This window comes from Drosophila virilis, chromosome X, assembly GCF_030788295.1.
Source record: "Drosophila virilis strain 15010-1051.87 chromosome X, Dvir_AGI_RSII-ME, whole genome shotgun sequence".
In the NCBI taxonomy this organism is placed as follows: domain Eukaryota; kingdom Metazoa; phylum Arthropoda; class Insecta; order Diptera; family Drosophilidae; genus Drosophila; species Drosophila virilis.
The window spans coordinates 17,079,516-17,099,750 of record NC_091543.1 but is presented as its reverse complement, the minus strand read 5'-3'; the positions used below and the strand labels follow the sequence as shown (position 1 = coordinate 17,099,750).

The following is a 20,235-nucleotide window of genomic DNA, read 5'->3' as shown; positions in this document are numbered from 1 at the left end:
TGAATATATTCTCCGAAAAAGTTTCCAATCTCCTTCCTAAATATATGCAGAATATATGTATGAGTAAGGTATAATTTCTCTCTCGCTCTCCCTCTCTCATCTAACGCTATTTATGGCATGCTATCTATATATGTATATACATGTTTATATATGTATAAAGACTAGCTTAAATGCCTGCCTGCTGTGGATAATTAAGGACAGATCTAACGGCCTGCATGTGCGTGACTTGCAATAATTTCGAGAGAGCAAAGTCAAGAAATTGTATTTTAGGGTGCGCTCAGGATAAGCGCAGAAACAGAGCGATAGAGAGCGAGAGAGAGAGAGGGAGAGAAAGAGAGCGCGAGAGGAGTGAAGTGAAGTGGAGTAGAGAAGGCAGACAGGAAATACTCATACAGCATGGGGCATAGACACAGAGCTGGCTAAAAGTGCAGGCACAGCAAGAATGCGCGACATTGAAACAACAACCAAAGGCAACAAAGAAATGAAGAGAGCATCTCGAGAACTTGTTTCCAGTCTAGGTAGAGAGTGGTTACCCATGCATATAGCTGGCTCTTTCGCTCTCCGTTGCGGCTCTCACGCACTCGCTCTTGCACTCGCTCTGGCCTTATCCGTAATTTGATCTGTGCGCAAACAGTAAAAAGGACGCGCCTGTGCAATATGCTTAGGGGTTGCACTCCCGTCGCGTCTCCCTCTGGCGAGTCTCCCTTCCTATCCATGGCTGACAGCAGCTGTCGTTTTTTCGTTCCTTTTGCGTTTGCTGCGGTGGTTGCTGCTGCTGCTGCGGCTGCGCTGCTGCTGCGGCTGCTGCTGCTACTGCAAGTTAAAACCGTTACAACGCCGCACGGGGCTCCACATGCGGCGGGGGTTGGGGCAGCTGTTCGGAGCCTGTCAGCTGCAGTTGCAGCTCTGCTCAGTTGACTGCTCGCCCCTGCAGAAAACTAAAAGGAGGCGTGGCTCAATGCCAGGGCGTAAATTACGGTAATGCATGAAAATGTTAGAGATGTTGTTGTTGTTGTGCTTAAATGTCAATATATTCATGCATGTATATACACACACACACACACACACACACAATATCTGAAATGAATGGGAAAGTTGAGCTGTAACTTTTTTATGCCAACCTCTTTTTAGTTTTTGCCTCCAGCAAGCGCCGCTAATTTGTCGCTGGCATTTAATGGGCCTTAATGGAGAGCGCAGCCGATATGAAAAATTTACAAGTATTTGCATATGTCATAGTTTGAAGAGTGTAAGAGAGAGAGAGAGAGAGAGAGAGGGGGGGGGGGGGGACGGGTATGGCATATGCATGCTATAAAGAGGAAACGAGTCTAGGAAGTTTACTTGAAAGAAAAAAAAAATGAGCAAATGAGTTGGGAACTTCAGCCCAATGCAGTTGTTGTTCGTTTTTATTAAGCGAACTGTCAGCTCTTTTTTACGTTTTACAACACTCCAAGCAACATATATGTATGTATAACAAAAATTATGCGACAGTTTTGTTTGAGACCTTGTCCATATTGCCATATAAACAATGTCGCTTAACTTGAATATGAAGCGATTTTTCAATACTTATATGATTACCATAGGGTATTTATAGTATACCGTATCCAATTATCAATTCGAAAATTTCTTTCTTTATTTTTTAACACTGGAACCCTTTTAATGGGTTTTAAGTTTCTTCTATTTAAACTTAGATGGGATAGGAAATTCGGACATGAAAGTTGCAGTAAAGGGTTTCACATTTCTTTGTATTATAAGTCAACTAAACAAGAGATAAGTTAGGAATTTCGTATACGAAAGTTTCAGTTAAAGTTAAACCGATATTTGAGTTCCTAGGAAAAAACAGGGCATATATCAATATGGATTCGAACTAGCATAAAGGACATCCATAAATGAATAAACTAGAGCAAAAGCTGTTCACGTCAAGTAATATAAATATTTGTATATAAACATATGCCTATATAAATATTATAAAATATGAATTTGAGCCAAATCCCTTCAGGATTCTTTCGATAAGTCGGCACGAATTGGACTCTGTCTTTTCGGCGATAAACCACAGACAGGCGCAATGTCAATTTGTGTGAAAGTCTTGACGTCTTCTTGGCACTACCCGAAGCCGAGGGCCGGCCGGACATATCGCATGATCGCCTATATGTACATATAGAGGTCCGAGCACTTATCGGCCATTTGCTGTCACATTTATTAATTAATCGTTGCCGCATTTTGGCCAACTTTCTCAGCAATTGAGCGATTGGTAACTTAAGACTTCATTAAAATAAAAAATAAAAAAAAAAAAACCAACAAAAAAATTTCTGATGCGTTAAATCTGAAACAAATACGCTTTAAAGAGCCAGAAGAACACGCAGCAGCAGAAAGCAGATACAAGTGACCGAAAAAAAAAAGCTTGAACAAAGTGCAGCAGTTGGTCTGAGCCGAAAAAGCTTAGCTGGCCGAATATAAAATACCCTAAAAAGGCTCAAGATATCTAAAGAAACAAACCCGATTTGCGCCCTAGCTTCGCTTGCCTGCTTGAAAACTATATTGTATTTGACTTGATATATATATATACTTTTCATAATCGAAATGTTGCCTTCCAGGGATTAGCCCTTGCCCTCGGCAAGGGTATTTTTAGTGTAAAGCAGAAAGGAAACCCGTTTAAAGGCCCGCTTACATATTGATTATAATGCTCTGTTACTTGATACCACCTTCAGAGAGATGATCATCGTCAAGATATTGTTGTTGCTGTCGCTGTTGAGGTTGCGGAGCAGTTCCGTTTAGCGAACGATCCTGTTTTTCGACACACACACACACACACACACACCCAGGCACAACATGGCCAACGATAAAACAGATTGAGAGAAGCAGCGAAGTAAGAGACTGCCAAAGTGGTTTAATACACTGTACACCAAATGAAAGTGGGTATATGGTTTAGCGCAATTTTTTATTTCGATATGTCCAGTTCAATCTCCACTCGTGCTCTAGACTTTTCTTACAAGTTCAAGGGTCAAAGTTTGATATTTATAAGGTCACAGCGAAATGAAATATATAATCAAGAATTAACTTTTAGAGTATTATTTTCTGAATTTTCAGATTAGAATTGTTTTGTAAATATCGTATTTTTTTAAATAAGTTTATTCGCTAAAAATCAAAAAAAAAGAAGTAAAATAATTATTTAGTAAGTTTTTTTTCTTAAATATTCATTTAAAGAGTAAGTTAGTCTGTTTTTCTATAAACCAGTTTCGTAAATAGATATGTCGAAATTGAGCACTTCCGTCGATTTGAAGTGAGTAGAAATATTAAATGTAAATGTTTTCGATGTCTTGAGTATGAAAATTCAATGTTTTCAGTTTTTAGAAACTTTTGTGTGCAGAATTTCATGAAAGTTCCATCAAAATAGTTGCCTAGAAATCAGCCAAATTTGTTTTTAAATTAGATATATTCATTTATATTTATACTAAATATAATTTGCTAACATTTAGCTAGGCATAGGAATTAGACGCAACTTAGAGTCAAGTTTCTCTAAGTCTGAAGCATTCTAATTAGCGAGTTTCTACTGTACTCCGCAGTTGGAACAGTTCGACTGCAATGTTTAGACGTGCTTTTTATGATTATTTTGTTTTTCGTTGGGGTTTTTTTTTTGAACCTGGCCAGGTAGAATTAGGCGGCGCTCCGGAAATCACAGAGAGACTGTGAAATAATGTCGCTGTCGGATGCTTTCCCATCGGCGACGATGGTCTTAAAGCTGAAGACTCGATTGGACATATTGGACATTGCATAAACATGACTCTTTCTGTCATTGTTCCCATCATCAACAAAAGCAGCAACAGCAACAGCAACAGCAGCAGCAGCAGCAGCAGCATCAAAGTTGAAGCCAAAGTTAAAGTTGCCTTGGCCATAGAAGAGTTGGCCCGAACAACTTTCCAAGGCGGCTGCCGCTGCTGGGAAAATGCCGCAAATGGTTGAACAAAACTGTTTGGCATCAGTTGATCATCAGTTTGATCAGTTGGCTGCATGTTGCTTGCCCAGCTCTATTTGGCTTAAACTAATTATGAAAGCAGGCACTCTGTCCAGTTGGGCTTAAAGCGTAATTAAATCTCTGAAAAACATCAACGATTAGGCCAAAGCAGTTGCAGTCTGTTTATTGACTTTTAATGATGGCCACACGAATTAGTGCTCACACACACACACACGGACACGGACACGGACACCCGGTGCCCCTGCTATACCCTGTAAACCGCTGCTAGACCACAGTTTGCCTCAGTTAAAGTTAACTCTTTGCCTCAATCGACTCTTGGCCAACGACTTGCGTCTTCTACTTCTTGCCTGACTGCTGCTGGTTTAATGAGTTTTCTTTATGGCCAGGGCGCAGCACACACACACACACACACACACACACACATAGCTAGAGACTCTCTTACACACACATGTATGCTGCTTGATACGCACTGACCGAACAAGTTTTTTTCATTTTTAGTTGTTTCTTGCTCGTCTTTGGGTCTGCTTTTCTGCTTTACTGTTTTCTCCTTTCTGCTTTGTGTGTCTTATTCTTATAACCACTTCATGGCCTGGGCCCGGCTTGGGTCCAAAAAGGCTGACAACCTCGAGCCAGCGAGAACAAATGAACGGGCCAAACTCAACCGTCTCAGCCGTCTGTGCTCTTGCCTCTCGGCTCGACTCAATTTTTACAGATATTACCCAAAGTGTCTTGTCTTGAGTCTCGAGTCTTGTGTCTTGCGTCTTGGCCAGGGCCGGGCCCAGGCGTTTGCGTTGCACGCGATGTTCGAGCGAGACAAACAGCATATGTATACACATAAATTATGTGCGGCTATCTCTTTTCTGCATAGCTCTAGCCTCAACTCATTCAGAGCTGGACATGGAAATTCTTTCTAACAACAAAATGTGGCAAAGGCGAAAAAGTAAGCGAGGCAGCGCACTCTCTCTCTAGCTATGCGTTAGTGTGTACAATGACAATCATCATTATAAACACTTGAGCAACTGATCAAAATGCAGCGCATATTGCCTGGAAAGAAGTCTTCTTCTTAATGCCCCTCAGCCATGTCTTCCACTTGGTGTCGTCTCTCAGGCTGAAACTGAAATCGACGCATCTCGACTCGACTCTTGTTTGGGTGTCAGAATCTGTCCATCTGCTGCTTTCATGCTGGCATTCCATAAGTGGATCAGCCCAAGATCAGCAACGCATTCCCATAAGGCAAAGGCATAGATAAAGTGCTTAGACCATGTTGAGCGCATATCAAATGCAGTTGTTGTCTTCGAATATGTCTAGAGTTCAGACTGAACAACAATTTGACATAGCTCATGAAATAGCTTGGAAGAATAGAGCTAGAATATGATGCAAATGAAATCAAAGATTTGGCTTAAAGAACAGTTGAGGCACATTAGGCATATTAGAGAACAGTTATAAAATGTACATATATGTATATATATTCGAATATAAATTGCTAGATCACAAAAGGAAGTGAGCCTAAAGATTTAACACATCATCTAACTTAAAACTAAAAGAAAATGCCGATCATGCGGATTACATTGAGCATGGGACATGCATAGATGGAGCTGAGAGTTCAAACACAAATAATATGTATACCTAGCAGAAATGCCTGCCATCGAACGCGATTTCCGCCTAACAAAGGTCGCAGATCAGATGAGGGACCGACCCCATCAGAGAGAGAGAGAGAGTTACAAAACATTGAAACTATACACTATATCTTGTTAGAGATCAATCAAAAGTGGAAATATCTATCATAATAAACCACGCTATATTCTTTGGATATGCCTAGATTGAATAAGTGTAGTGCCCGTTGATCCCTAGATCCCTTTTTGTGTCTTAAGAGCCAGCGGAACTCTGATGAATATGTTTAGAAAATATTATTATTTAGCCAAGAAATTCGTGGAGCACAAATATAATGCCAATTATAATAGATAATGCTATGCAAAACTATAAAATCCTTAAAATATATATAAATTGGATAAATAAAAAATATCTGTAAGCATTTACAGTATGTCTATATAGCCAGATATCTGTTAACTCATGACAATCACTTGAGCGCATAGAAAAATATTATGCTGTAGCATTTCATTTAAGCAGCTTGAAACTAATTAATGCATACGGCAACGATCATTAAATGCTCTCTCGCAGACCGAAGGCGATCATTAGAGTATCTTTTGTATTCATTTGGTTAACTGGCCGAGCGAGATATCAAACTGCATTCAAATGGCAGCTGCTCAACGAGGCACTCAACACACAAGTTTTATGGAGTCGAATTCTAGTTTATAGCTGCACGAATTTACATATATATATATATATGTGTGCATATATGTCTATATGTGTCTGTATGTGCGCATTTATAGGTGTGTGTATTTGGATATTGAGACCCTTTGCTCACTTAGCGAGCTGCTAAAAAAACTCTCTCCCCACTCTCGCCCTATCTCGCTCTCTCTCTCTCTCTGTCTTGCTCTGCTGCTGCTTACAACAAGTGGCGCCACCGGGTTACCAACTTTTTAGTTTGTATCTGGTTTAAACAATTAGCAAAGGCGACAAACAAACTTTGAAGCCTTTGGATGTCTTAGCAAAAACAAAGCAAAAGTGCTCGCGTAAAGATACCCTGCACTGTAAGAATGTCACAAATTAAGTAAACCCCTTTTCAGTCTTTGCGCGGACTAATGTCTTCTTCTGCATATGAAGGCGATTTGTCCTAAGGTGGACTCGGCTTTTGGATACATCTGCATCTACTTTATAGAAGTAACCCTTCGGCAGACAAGCGCAACTTGATGATACTCTTGTTTATACACTTTGGACAGGGTATTAACAAAAAAAAAAAAGAGAGAAAAAAAAAACAAACTTAACCAAACATTCACACGATGTTGCTTGTTGTTGTTGTTGTTGTTGTTGTTGTCTGCCGGAAGTGTTAAATGCTTCACTTTATTTAAAGTACACACAGCGACAATGACAGAGCGGGCGAGCGAGAGAGAGAGAGAGAGAGCGGGAGAGGGAGAGGGAGAGCATGGCATAATATTGCTCATATGCCACATTATTAATATGGATTTTAAACTTCAACCCTTTTAATACAGCTGTGTGTGCTTCTGAGTGTGTGACAGCGTGTGTGCGTGTGTGTATGTGTGTATCAGAGTGTGTTGTGTGTGCGCCTGCGCAGCCATTTACGACTCCGTTGGCTTTGCCGCGCATTTGGACGAGCTCATGAGGGTGTCTTCTGTTGTCTTCATACGCTCTCCCTCTCTCTCTCTCTCTCTCGTTGCTCCACTCTCTATTTAGCTCTCTCCCTCTCTCTCTCTCTCTCTCTGTCTCATTCTTGTTTTGTTCCCACGTTGCCCGGCCATCATATAGTCATCGCCTTCTCCCTGCGTCTCGTCCCATTTGTGCAACTCGCTGCTGCCCTTTGCCAGGGGTTGCTGCCACTTCTGCCGCTGCCGTTGCTGCTGCTTCCTCTTTGGGGTTGGGGGTGTCAATGTCTCTGCTGCAGCGCAAAGTGTCGCATATGGTTTCAAGTGCACTTCAATTACCAATCGAGGCAAAAAGCAAAACCCAAATTCTCGCACAGCTTACCAACAACTTTGCAGCTGGCCCATTTGGCTCATTGTTGCTGTTCTTGTTGTTGTTGTTGTGGTTATCATGCGCTCAATTACGTAGCATTCAGGGTGAGGGTGCGTAGGGTAGGTCTGATACACACACGCACACTCAGGGCAATGCCACATGATTTCTGATCGAAGTAAGTTGCATTAACCCCCGAGTTTATGTTATGAAGTCCTACAAATAATTCTTGAACATTTGTACCCTATATACATATATACAATATAATATTAATTAAATATAATAAAGTATACATTTATATGTGTAGTTGTTGAGCTCGGTAACATCTTATTTGTGTATCGACTTGAAAGTTTTGCTTGCTTTGTTCGTTTTATCGTGCACATTTCATTTATTGTTCAAATATCTAATTCTAATCGTTATGCAGCAAAATATTTAAAAACCCAGAAGAATTAGAAGAAGCAGACAGACCACAAAAACCACAACATCCTCCCAAGCCCAAAGCCAAACCCAAACCCAAACACAAACCCAACCGAACGTCGTTCCAGCGATGATCCAATTACTAGTATTCCGAGTACTCCGCCAACTGACAGATAGTAACCCACCCGGACGAATGATTACCGACTTCAAGTGAACGGGGGAGGGTGGGTTGAGTTGCATTTGGAACGTCTTGGGCGGCTTTGTTATCTCTCTCGCCCTCTCCCTGCACACGCCCCTCGAGTGGCTTGACTGTGGCCTATTAATCTATCAGAGCTGAAGACGTTGCGACGCGTCGTGAAATTATAGAAATGGAGCCGACAGACGTAGACCGCAAGAATTCCATGCTCTTGTTGTACACTGCGACAAGTAGCCTTTAAAAAGAAAACCAAGAAATGCCGCAGATCAAATACCCTACCAGACATATGTGGCATATATGTGAGTACGATAAGCTAGTTATCGTTGCATGCTGCATGCGATAGATATATGTATGATATATTAGGGCTAGATTAGTTAGTTTCAATATATACAGATAAGTAGGGGTTTTACCTATGGCAGCTATAGTAATCCGATCTTGGTTAGATAAAAAGATTTTAAGTGCAACGAAAAAGGAAGAGTTCTTCTTTCGACTGAGCGCACAGCTGAGCTTGTTCAGATTGAATATAGGCACAATTGGCTTGAATGGCCCGACAAAATTGGAAAACCCGTCGGTTAGGGTATTTAGAAAATCTGTATAGAAAACGAACCGAACCGAACCGAGCCGAACTGAACCGTCGCCTCGTAACGTTTGCTCGTGTGCTGTTGATGGGGCTCGTTCGGTTCGGTTCCCACACTCGTTGTTCGGTTGTTTGGGTCGTGTTTTTTTTCTTCTTACGACTTTTCTATGCTGCGCTTCGTCTGCAGAAAGAGAGCGAGAAAGAGAGAGGGGGGGAAGACCACTTGGAGCTACTTTTTCATTAACACTTTACAATCTTTCCGCATTTTGCTGCCACCGCAGTCACCGCTAGACCCCACACAACCCCCACTCCAGGTCTCCACCTCACCATCTCCTCTGAGCCCCGCCCCCTCTCTACCCCCCCCTGGTGCTGTTATTACAACGTTAACGTTGTTGAACGCCTCTGCAGCCGAGTGGCTTTCGTGTTGTTCGTCTTTCGTTTTCTATTTGCTATTACACATTATTTATGGGGCGACTATTTATTTTTATTTAGCTTTTCATTGTTGTGGCAGCCACCTCCGCGCTTTGGCAGCCGCCCCCTACCACCCCTCCAACTCAGCGCCCCCGCAACAATTTGTCAGCACTTGTGTGCAGCACAGATGCCGCCGCCTGTGAACTGTTTGAGGAGCTTATTGGCGTCGCCTCAGACTTATCAGAATCCAGAAGAGCCCAGCTGCATACAAGCGCGGGTGAGAGGGAGATAGTGAGTGAGAGAGAGCGAGAGGGGGTGGGGGCAGAAGCTGCAACATTTGCGTCGCAATTTGCCATCTGAAGTTTTATCAACATGCCAATTGCAAAGCAGACAATCCGAGCTGATCCTCAGCTAAAGCTAACAGCCGATAGCTGGGTTGAAGCTTCGCTCAAACAAGGCCGATCGCAGCGGAATTGCAATTGCAGCGATAAAATATAAAAACTTCTTGGGTGATCCATATGCGATCATCTGGGTACGATCATATATTAAGATAATCTTCTTCTGTTTCTAGAACTGGAAAATGTTAAAAATGTATGCGCCACAAGTTAGTATAGAGGATTTAATTAAAGTGTTTTTTAATTTCTTATTGAATAAAAAACGATTTACGTATTATGTCGAAATTCCTGTTAAAATTCTCTGTACATGTAGGAACATGCATAATTTTGTTGAGCTTCGGACGCGAATATATATATACAAACATATTTCTAGTTTAGATAAAGCCTGAGAACTCGGGCATATCGAAATTTCGGTAGTAGAATTTATGACGCTCGTTTAAAGCATTTCGAGATTGTGGCACACGAAGAGGCTCGTTTCCTTGTAAATATTACAAAAACAAACAAAAAAAAAACATATACACTTGCATGTTGCAAATGTTGTTGTAGTTGTTGTTGTTGTTGTTGTTGTAGTTGTTGTTGTCCCCCTTAGCTCCCCTTCAAGATAAAACTGGGTCTTGGGGCCGAGCATTTTGCATTGTCTTGCCAAACTGCGACTTTATTGAATGCGAATTGAATGAAAATCCATTTTACGCTATGCTCATCGAGTTTTTTATAAGCTTTTAAATTCTTTTTAAAAAGGCCGTGCATTTTATTTAGTTTTCTTAATAGTTTTTGATTAATAAGAAACATAACATAAAATTTGCTTGTCAAAGATTTGCACAGCTTAACTGTGACTCGAATAGCCATCACGCTCGCATCCATAAAGTACAGTGCCCGCTCGCTAATTGGCACACTTTGCTTTCCAATTTTCAGTACTTTCTATATGACAGGCGGTAGAGCGGGTATATTAGTTGTGTGCAAATGTATGTAACAGGCAGAAGGAAACATCTCCCTAGGCATTAAGCATATATATTCTTGAACAGCATCAGAAGCCGAGTAGATCTAGCCATGTCCGCCTGTAGATCCTCCGATAATCGAAACCCTGCCTCGTTTCCAAGTGAGCGATTAACAATCGATATCGAAATTAGGTCTTCAAGTCTGGTGTCAACAAATTTGACACATAGCTTCTGGAATAGTTTAGACAGGTCTAGTAACTTTTAGTTCCATCCCTGCACCCTCTCCCTACCCAGAGCTGCATTTGGTGTGGGTAGAAGAAGGTTCGGGGTATTTCCTGGTCGTGCAATTTTTGAATATGTGAAGGTTTTATGCATTTGCTTGGACTGAAAGATCATTTGATATGTGTAACTGTACAATTAAAGCAATATCGTTTTATAACGCCCCGCTCCCCTCCCCATTCCTTGTGTGGGTAATGCGGTTTTTTGGGGAGAGAGTCGAGCGGGGGCTCAATTTAACAGTTCATTATTATTTTGTTGTTAAATAAATTGTTATTTTATTTAATGACATATGCCGTTTTGCTTTATAACTGCGCTCTGCGGTTTTTTGATAGTTTTATTTATATATAAAGTATATATATTTTATAGATATATGTTAAATGTTTCTATATGCTTGTGTATACACACATAAAAAATTGTTTATATGTATTTATAGTGCGCGCCTTTGCACGCTGGAGAAAAGCGTGAGAAATTTTTGGCCGTGGTTTTGTTTTTGTTGTTGTAGCTTTTATGTGTTTTTTCTTGTTGTTGTTGTTGTTGTTGCTATTTACTTGTCGCTGTCGAAGTTGTTGCTGTGTTTTTTTTTTTTATTTTTGTCTTTGTTTTAGTTTTAGTTTCGCCGCTGTTGTTGCTGCTTTTGTTGTTATTGTTGCTGTTGCTGCTGTTGCTTATTATGCTGATAGCGTTTTTGGGTGGCTTTTGTTTGTTATTTGCTCAGTGTGTGTGTGTGTGTGTGTGTGTGTGGCAGCGGCGAAAAATTTAAATTCGATAAGCGCCATTTATAACGGCCACTGACATTTGTTTGCAACCCCTGCCATACACACACACACGCACACTCACACACACGCACACTCACACGCACACACACTAACCCCGCCTCCTTCGCAACGCCACATGGGCGGCAGTTTATCACACAGCTGACAAAACACGGAGCTAACAATGCGGCGCACTAACTGGCCCACAAACGAATGTTAGACAACATTCCAAATATTTGTTACTAATTAAAAAAATCGGGACTTAAAATCCTTGTAGAGATTAGAGATCTAGTTGGGAGCCGATCAGTAAAGTTAGTTAGTCAAGTTGATTAGGACTGTGATTAACTTGTGACTAGATATGGAACCAAAGTAGGATTTAAAGAGAGAAGATTGATCAGCAGGATGCGACTTTTGCGTTAGCTAAAGTATAATATAATTGGCATTCATTAAATTATGCTACAACTTAAGCCTAGTTATGTGCAGCTGCAGCAACACGAGCAATTAACCGCTCATTTGTCTAAACAACACGTCGAAGCACCTGAGTGCGAGGGCGGAGAGAGGAGGCGGGGTCTCTGACTAGTGTAAGTGGGCTGGCAACACGTTACACTTGCTTGCATCGCCAAGCGTCCGACTAAACGCCCGTGCAAAAGGCCCAAACAAGTGCGCCAACCGATTTGTATAGCACTTTTCATTGTGCGGTAAATCACACGCAATACACAAAAAAAAAACGTACCTTATAAAAATCAAAACAGACAAAAAAAAAAATATAAATAAAAGCGTTTCACGCTCTGTCGATGAAGCGTTGAATGGCCCAGCGTGGCCTGTTAATTCATTAATGCCAAACTGGCCACGCCCACAGCGGCAAACCAAACAGATTACAAAGCTTACCCAAGACTAAAAAAAAAAAATTAAACAAAAAATAGAAATAGAAAAAAAAAATGCGGATAAGTTGACAGTTTTTGTTTTTTTCAGCAGCAGCTGGCCAAGTGACTCACGGCCGCTCGTTGGAGAAGGGGGCGGGGCGCGCCGGAGTAGCAGTCACAAATTAGTTCACAGTAGCTAGTGAATAAATTAAAACTAGTTGCTTAAGTAGTTGATTAATTTAGTGTTAGAAAAGGCTGCAATAGAAATGCAGCTTGGCAGCAAATCTCTTCGAGATTTTTGATGAAAGTTTGTTTATTTATTGTAGGAAATCAAGCTTTAAACTTGATTTTCTTGTAGCCCTTTAATGGTTTTGAAAGTTAATGATCTGGGCTTTGTTAATTTGAAGAATTAAGCTTACATTTTTCATGCATATATCATTTAAAAACTTCTGAACGGAGCTTTACGTAGCAAATGGAGCAAAAAGCTTGATTTTTCTTCACAATTAGTCATGTAAAAGCTTCTGAACTAAAGCTTTTGTCATTTATTGTAGAAGCTCTAGTTGAAAGCTCGATTTTTTTCAACATAGATCATCTTTTGAAAGCTTCCGAAATTAGGTTTTCCTTTTGTTATTGTAGGAAAAGGAAGTTCTTCTTATTGAAAGCTTCTAAACTGAGCTGTGTTGATTCATTGCTAAATCCTTAAGCATACAGCTTGATTTTTGGACCCTTTTTTGCCTCGTGTCATATGTTTTTTTGATAAAAGCTCAGCTAAAACCGCACATTTAAAATGAAATATTACCTGATCACGCTTTCAAGATAATAATGCAAATAATATTCGGCGTATTTGTTCTTGCTGCTCCCAAGAACCGCACCTTAACAATGCGAATAATACATTTTACTGATTTTTTTTTTTGTATTTTTGCTGTTTTTTTTATTTTTTGTTATGCTGTGCTAATTGAGGTCAATTAGTTTATACACACACAGACTCACAGATGTGCAGACAGGCAATGCGCAGCTGGCTACATAATGTTGCAAAAAATTAAGACAATCAACAATGTATAGCAACATGCTGCTGTCTGTATGTGCGGCAACATGTTGCTGCTATCGCTCCTGCTGCTGTGTTCGCATAAAATAAAATAATTTCGCAATATAATGCATACGCCGCGTATGACTCAGGCTTGAAATTTCGCTGGGCCAAGATTTATGCCGGGCTTATTTGCCTTTTTTTTCGCTTCTCGCGTGTGTGTGTGTGTGTGTGTGTGTGTCTGGCCCATCGATCATTCAAATGCGAAATTTATGTTTACGTATTCGCGACAATTTCGTGTTGCATTTCGAATGCCAAGCGGCGCACAGTGAAACAAAAAAAAAATGGTTAGCTAGCACATGCATATCCATATCTATATATACACACATATAAATATATGTATGTGTATGTATAGGGGTTGGGAGCGGAGGGAGGGTGGCGTCAAGTGCTGCCAAAGTTTAAGATATATTTCTTTTGCTGCCTTTTTGTCGTTACTTTTTTTCTTCTCTTTTTTTTTGCGCTCGTTGCGAAGACAAAGCTATTTATTTATTGTGCTGGGCAATCAAAACTTATTGTCGCCTGTTGTCTGCTGCCAGCCCCACTCACCCCCCCACTCAACCCGCCGTGAGCCCCTCTAGAGTAACTGCTCGCTGGCTGTGCCTGCCTGTCGTGGCAGGAAATCGCCACACGCCCAATTAGCAAACATTGGGGCGATTTGGCGCGCGGCACGTTTGTTGAATTTGTGTGTCAACTTTTTTCAATGAAATACGTACATATAAGCATATTCTCGGTTTTGTCGTGTCTTCTTCTTTGCTGCCAGCAGCAAATTGCACAAGCATTTTACATTACGAAGCTCCCCTTCTCGCTGTTGGCCAGTTGAAGTGCACTGAACCTTATTTATTTGTTGTTGTTGTTGTTGTTGTTGTTCGTTTGAGCTCTTCTACTTATTCTTGCTGCGATTTGCTGAACGTTGTTGTCAACGCTGTGCGTCGGCTTTGACATGCCGGCTATGCCATAAGCCCAGCCCCCCTCTCCCTTCCCACCCCTGTACCGACAACAACAACTGGATGAGCGCATAGAGCAGGGAAATACGAACCTCTTGCCTTTTGGGCCAAACACTCTAGACATGACAGAATTGTATGCTAATGTCTATTTAATAAATATGTACTTTTGTTGATATCTATTGAAATATTATTAATAAATATACAAAGCTTTACAATTGATATCTGTGAGAATTCCGATTGTATATTTTGTATATAAAATGTTGATTTTGGCGAAATTTTCAGGGCCTTTCGACCAGTTTATGTAACATTTTGAACATAAAGATATATGTAAATTTTAAATATAAGCATAAATCAGATTAGTTGAAATATCGATTGAAACATTGTGAACAAGAGAGCGATACATATTTTTATTAATTTTGTTTTCTAATTCGTTAAATATTGAAAATTACTGTAATTGTTTAAATACTGTAATATATTTACTATAAATCGTATTCTAATCAATTTGTGTTTCATATTCACAGAAACCGGCACCTCTCTGGCCATTTCCTGCACCACATTGGGCTGCAAAAATGGCGGCACATGCATCACACAAGCGAATGGCAAATCCTACTGCGCGTAAGTAAATCCCAGTCAAACACACATATGCATATATATGTAAATATAGAAAGCCAGCGGAAGGAAGCGTTCATTAATTAGAACCCAGTTTACAGCGTTTCTGTCTCCGAGAGGCCCGTCAATTAATGCTAATTTATGCGGCAACAGCAGCGCGACAAAGGGGCAAGGCGGGGCAGGGCAGATCTGGGCTGTCAAATATATTGGCCATGAACTTGAATTGATTTGCTCAGTTATTAGCATAAGTTTTGGGCTGTTTGACAGCAACAATTTGCATATGTCAATCAATTGCGGTCATTTCAAGGACATACGTGAAAAAAAACACACACACACACACAAATTGAAATTGAGGCTCTGGCATCAATGCGCATTGACATTTCTTGGCCCGGCAAACAAAGCAAGCCAAACGTATGAAGAATTCGCCTGAAATACGTCTAGACAATGAGAGTACAAAAATGAAAACGACAACCGAAAGGATTGAAACTGAGCTGAAATTCAATTTCCTTTATGGCAGACAAAAGCGCACCGCCCGCACAGAAGGCTCAAGAGCCAGAGACGTAGCGCGACTCAACTTCGTGCCTCTGCCCGGTTTTGTCGATTATGTTTAAATTATCAGGCTGCTTTTTAACTACAAGTGCTTGCAACATTTTGTTGTGCCTCTATTTTGCGTGGCAATGCATTTGGTTTTCTTTTCTACTTTTGTGTGTGTGTGTGTGTTTTTTTGTTGTTGTCGTCATTTTTGTCGGTCTGCTTTTGTAATAAATCACATGCGAATGCGGCTCAAACAAATGTGGCACGTACGCAACGCATAACTTGAGCTGAGTTATGATATGGTTGCGACGCGCTATACGCGGCGCGTACTTGTTTTCAATTTTGACAGACTCTGTCAAAATTTAACGAGTCTGCGAACATGGCATAATTAAAACAAAAGAAGAAATAAAAAACCAAACCCTGGGCGTGCATTGTGCTTGCCAGTGTTTGAACATCGATTGCATTGCCAAGCAGCCAGTCCTCCCCTCACTCCCTCTCTCTCTCTCTCCCTTTCTCGAGCGACTAGCGACTGGCATGATCAGCTTTCAGTGATCTTTGCATGATCTACCGCACGATTGAGGGCGCTTTCGTTGAGCACTTTAAATGAAGCTCATGTATTATTTGTTAGCCGATCGTAAGCTAATTCAGCTTTTCAAGCTCATCTCTGACAGATCAAAGCGTTACGACTGATCTTCATTGGCTGCTGCTTTACAATTTCTTGCCGTTAAACTCATTAATTAGTCCACATTTACTTATGCCATTATTTAAAATCATTTTGAAGCTGATCGCATGTGATCTTGTGCCATTTTGCGCCTTGATCAGTAATTAAGCTGATCTAAGGCACAATCGAGCTGTCTTTTAAGTTAGTCTGTTTAACCAGTTCTCTGCCTTGTGACATATTCTAAAGCTGATCCGATCAAGCGCTGATCTTTATTGACTCTAACTGGGCTTTTCATTAACACAATGTGCTCTCTTTCTTCACAAAAGTCCCTGTTGAGCGATCGTGAGTGATCTCCACATAGCTTGTAGTCAACGGTAGCCGCTGAACTGTTTCGCCTTCGTCTTCGTCCTCTTCTACTAGTCGTATCTCTTTTTGGCCAAATATTTTGCTATCACTATCTTTAGCTGGCAATTACATAAAAGCGCTTTAGCTTTTAGCCTAAAAATGCGACCGCGTTTTTTTTTTTTTTTTTTGTCGTTGTCGTTGGTTTTACGACATTTTCTGTGGACTCGGACTGAAACGATCGTTGCTGATGATCAAGCCATGTGGCAGTACATTTGCCTCGTCTCTTGGTTTCTTGGTTTCTTAGTCTCTTGTGCGCACGCTGGCTGCCCCCCCTGTCGCAGACTTTGTGGCTGTCTCTGATCATCAACGGCACGATCGGGCCAGTAGAAACTGCTCCATTGCAGTCTTTACATATGTAAGTGATCTGCTGCTCGCTCTCTCTCAATCCCTCTCTCTCTCTCCCTCTCTCTATCCTCCTCTCGCTCTCTCGGGCGCATGCTCTTTCCCTGTCTCAATGTGCGATAACATCACTTGAACTTTGTCAGCCATTGAGTCGGAAACAGTTACTGTAGCTTAGGCAGCCAGCTAAGGCTTGAGCTATTACATTTTTATGCACTAATACCCTTGCATTGGGTATTATTATTAGTTCACTATATATGCGATCAATAAATCATATATGGCTATATATTTCCTAGCTTTATTGTAATCTCATTTTCTGCAGGCAGCACATATCAAATGGTAGTTCAGATCAAATCACATTATTAGAATTGTTCACAATATCTGTCATGAATAATATGTATATATATCTGCCACAAACAGCATTTTTCGTATAGTTTTCATTATTTTGTTAAGATATCTTAACAATTATTTACTATATTTAAATATGACCATAGTGAAAATCCAGACTATAGGGTATTTGATCTTTAGCATCTGCCCAAAGATGTCTACTATTTATACATTTTTTTGTTGGCCAATCCTCGTCTGGCTGCACTGTGGCACACATTTACCACATTTTGTCTTGATTTCGAATTGGTGCACAGAGAGCTCTCAATGATTATTTTGCAAATTTGCAAAAATTTCACGAGCTTTTGTGCCAAACTGTGTTTAAGTTTTGCCGTTTACCGATCAGCTCGATACGATCAGAGCTTGAACAGACCAATCTGGCCTCCTAGTATTAGCTCAGCCAGACGCTCTGCTCCGTACTCTGCGCTCTGTGCGCGGTTAGGTTGTTTGTTTAATTGACTTGATTGCCCGAGTTGATGGCCTGTGCAGGACACGACGTGACGTTTGCAGATCGCACAGACGTTTATGTCAGCGATACGCTTTGATTGGCTCTCCGCCTGCTTCAGCAAACAAGTTGGATTTCTATATATATACATATATATCTACGTATCTACATCTATATGTATACCATGTCAAATGTCATGTTTTGGGTCCATTTTGGGACGCATGCATCGCCCACTGCGCTGACTGCCGCCTCCTCGCCTTCAACAATTATGCACTCGAGCACAGAACAACAATGAATTTGATTTATAAACAATAAAACTTGCGGCTGCTAACTGTTGTTCAATTGATAAAAAAAAAAACCCGCTGCGCTCTAGCCATCAATTGTTTCTACTATTATTCCAACAATTTTTTATTGTGTGTCCAACCTTTTTCTTTTTACTTCGCTTGCGGTTTATGACATGTTAATGAGCAGCTCCCACCAAAAATGAAAAATAAACTATAAAAACGTTAAAGAAGCAGCAAAAAATTGACTTGGCCAAAGCAAATGCGGCATATTGAAAATTTCGCTTTGAAGTGCGAGCGATCAACAATCACCCAAAAAAAAAAAAAAATGAATAAAAAAATGGGGGAAAAAAAGAAGAGAAACAACAAAAAGAACTCATACTGCGTGATGATGATGAGCCTGGTGTTCATCATGTTGCCGATGAGTCATCCGCCTCGGCCACATTATCTGCATAAATATTTGCCAACAGAAATTTGTTTGGTAATTTGAAAACTTGTGAGAGAATTCACGAAACGCAGCCACGTTGCACTTTTCGAATATTTTGTTTGTCAATTGATAAAACGGCTGGCATCGAAGGCAGACTAGCCACTCGATTTGTATTTCAATACCTCTGTTGCATGTGGAAATGCTAAGCATAGTTTTTTTTTTATTTTTTATAGAGCATTAAATTGAGCTGGGCATAGATTTTGTTCTCATAAAGTTTTTCAGCTTTTCTCTGCTTGCATGAGTTCTCTTTTTGTATGAGTTTCACATGGCACAGAGTAGGCAAAAAATATTTGAATAATTATTAAATAATAAACAGCCTGAATTGCTGGCGCTTGAAGATATTTAATATATCTTTAAATAGTCGGCCATATCCGCAGCTCGTTTAACATAGTCAGCTTTTAGACGATATCTTCGACTTGTTCGAAATGTTTGCAAATATTTTAATCGCTCTTAACAATATAAAACAATATGAAAAAATTAATTTATTTATATTTTCATTTTATTTATAAAATATATTCTATATTTTAATATTTCTGAAAACATTTCCTTACAATCAATTTAAAATATTATTTATATTTACATAATGTTAACAGTTTTGAAAATGCAAATCAATCAAATGTTACAAATGTAATGTTAATAATATTTTTATTATTATAAACATAACATTAACAGCATTTTAGTAAACTCAATATAAATGTTATTAACATTTATATAATGTTTACAGCATTTCTGCATTGATTCTATAAAATGTTATTATATTAACATACTGTTAACAGCAATTCCTTCGAAACAATTCCATAAAATGCAATTTATTTTAACAGAATTTCCTTTAAATATTTCTACAACCTTTATTTACAAATATTGAGCATATTTGATTTACTTTATTTTGTTATGCATTCATCTTAGCTCGTTGCTGGGATTATTTTACAGTTGGCCAATTTAAGATGGGGCTGCTGCAAAAAAAGGCTTATTAAGTGACGTTTACACTGTGACAGTTCACAAAGCACAGTCCCTGAATTGCTGACCCGAAGCCAAGCACAAGAATAGAAAAAAGAATAAAAAAAAAAAAACAAAGAACAGCAGCAACAACAAGAACAACAACAAAAAACAAAGCAAGGCGAAAAGAATTTTGTGCGCTTATTTTACTTTTTGTTGTGGCTGGTAAGCCCAGGGCAAGTTCGTTGCCTAAGTCTTTCGTTTTGTATTGTGCAGCTCAGTTCATTGTTTCATGCACAGCGCAAGCGAGTGGGGCAGAGAGAGCGAGCGAGGCAGAGAGAGGCATATAGAGTGTTTGTGTGTATTGCTTAATGCCCATGCTTGTATATTTCCATTTAATTTCATTTCCCCACATGACCAGAGCCACAGTGGAAGAGGAAGACGAACCACAAGAACTTTAGTTTTTATTTCAACTCTCGGCTCACACGCTTTGCACTTGAAATGTTCTTTTTGGCTTTCCATTGCCTTTTGTGTGTGTGCGTGTGTGTGTGTGTGTGTGTGTTCAGTTTAGCTCTTTTGCTGTTTACCTGTAGCCGGCCTTCTTAGCCGCAATGCCGCGCCCGGCCCTGCCCGGCCTTACCCTGATCTGGCCCTTACCTTACCTGTTGTTGCCCTGCGCACAAAAAGTGAAAAATTTTCAAGCTCTCCGTGCAATTACTTTAATTAACTCATCATTAAGCACG

At 40.2% G+C, this 20,235-nt stretch overlaps 1 protein-coding gene across 1 annotated transcript in view; it reads left to right on the top strand.

The window, feature by feature from the left end:
* The window catches only part of N (neurogenic locus Notch protein), a 48,768-nt gene that overhangs the window by 2,683 nt on the left and 25,850 nt on the right, over positions 1–20,235 (top strand). The window contains exon 2 of the mRNA XM_002058899.4: positions 14,933–15,026. Coding sequence (XP_002058935.2) covers positions 14,933–15,026 — 94 coding nt within the window. The remainder of the gene's footprint in view (positions 1–14,932; positions 15,027–20,235) is intronic.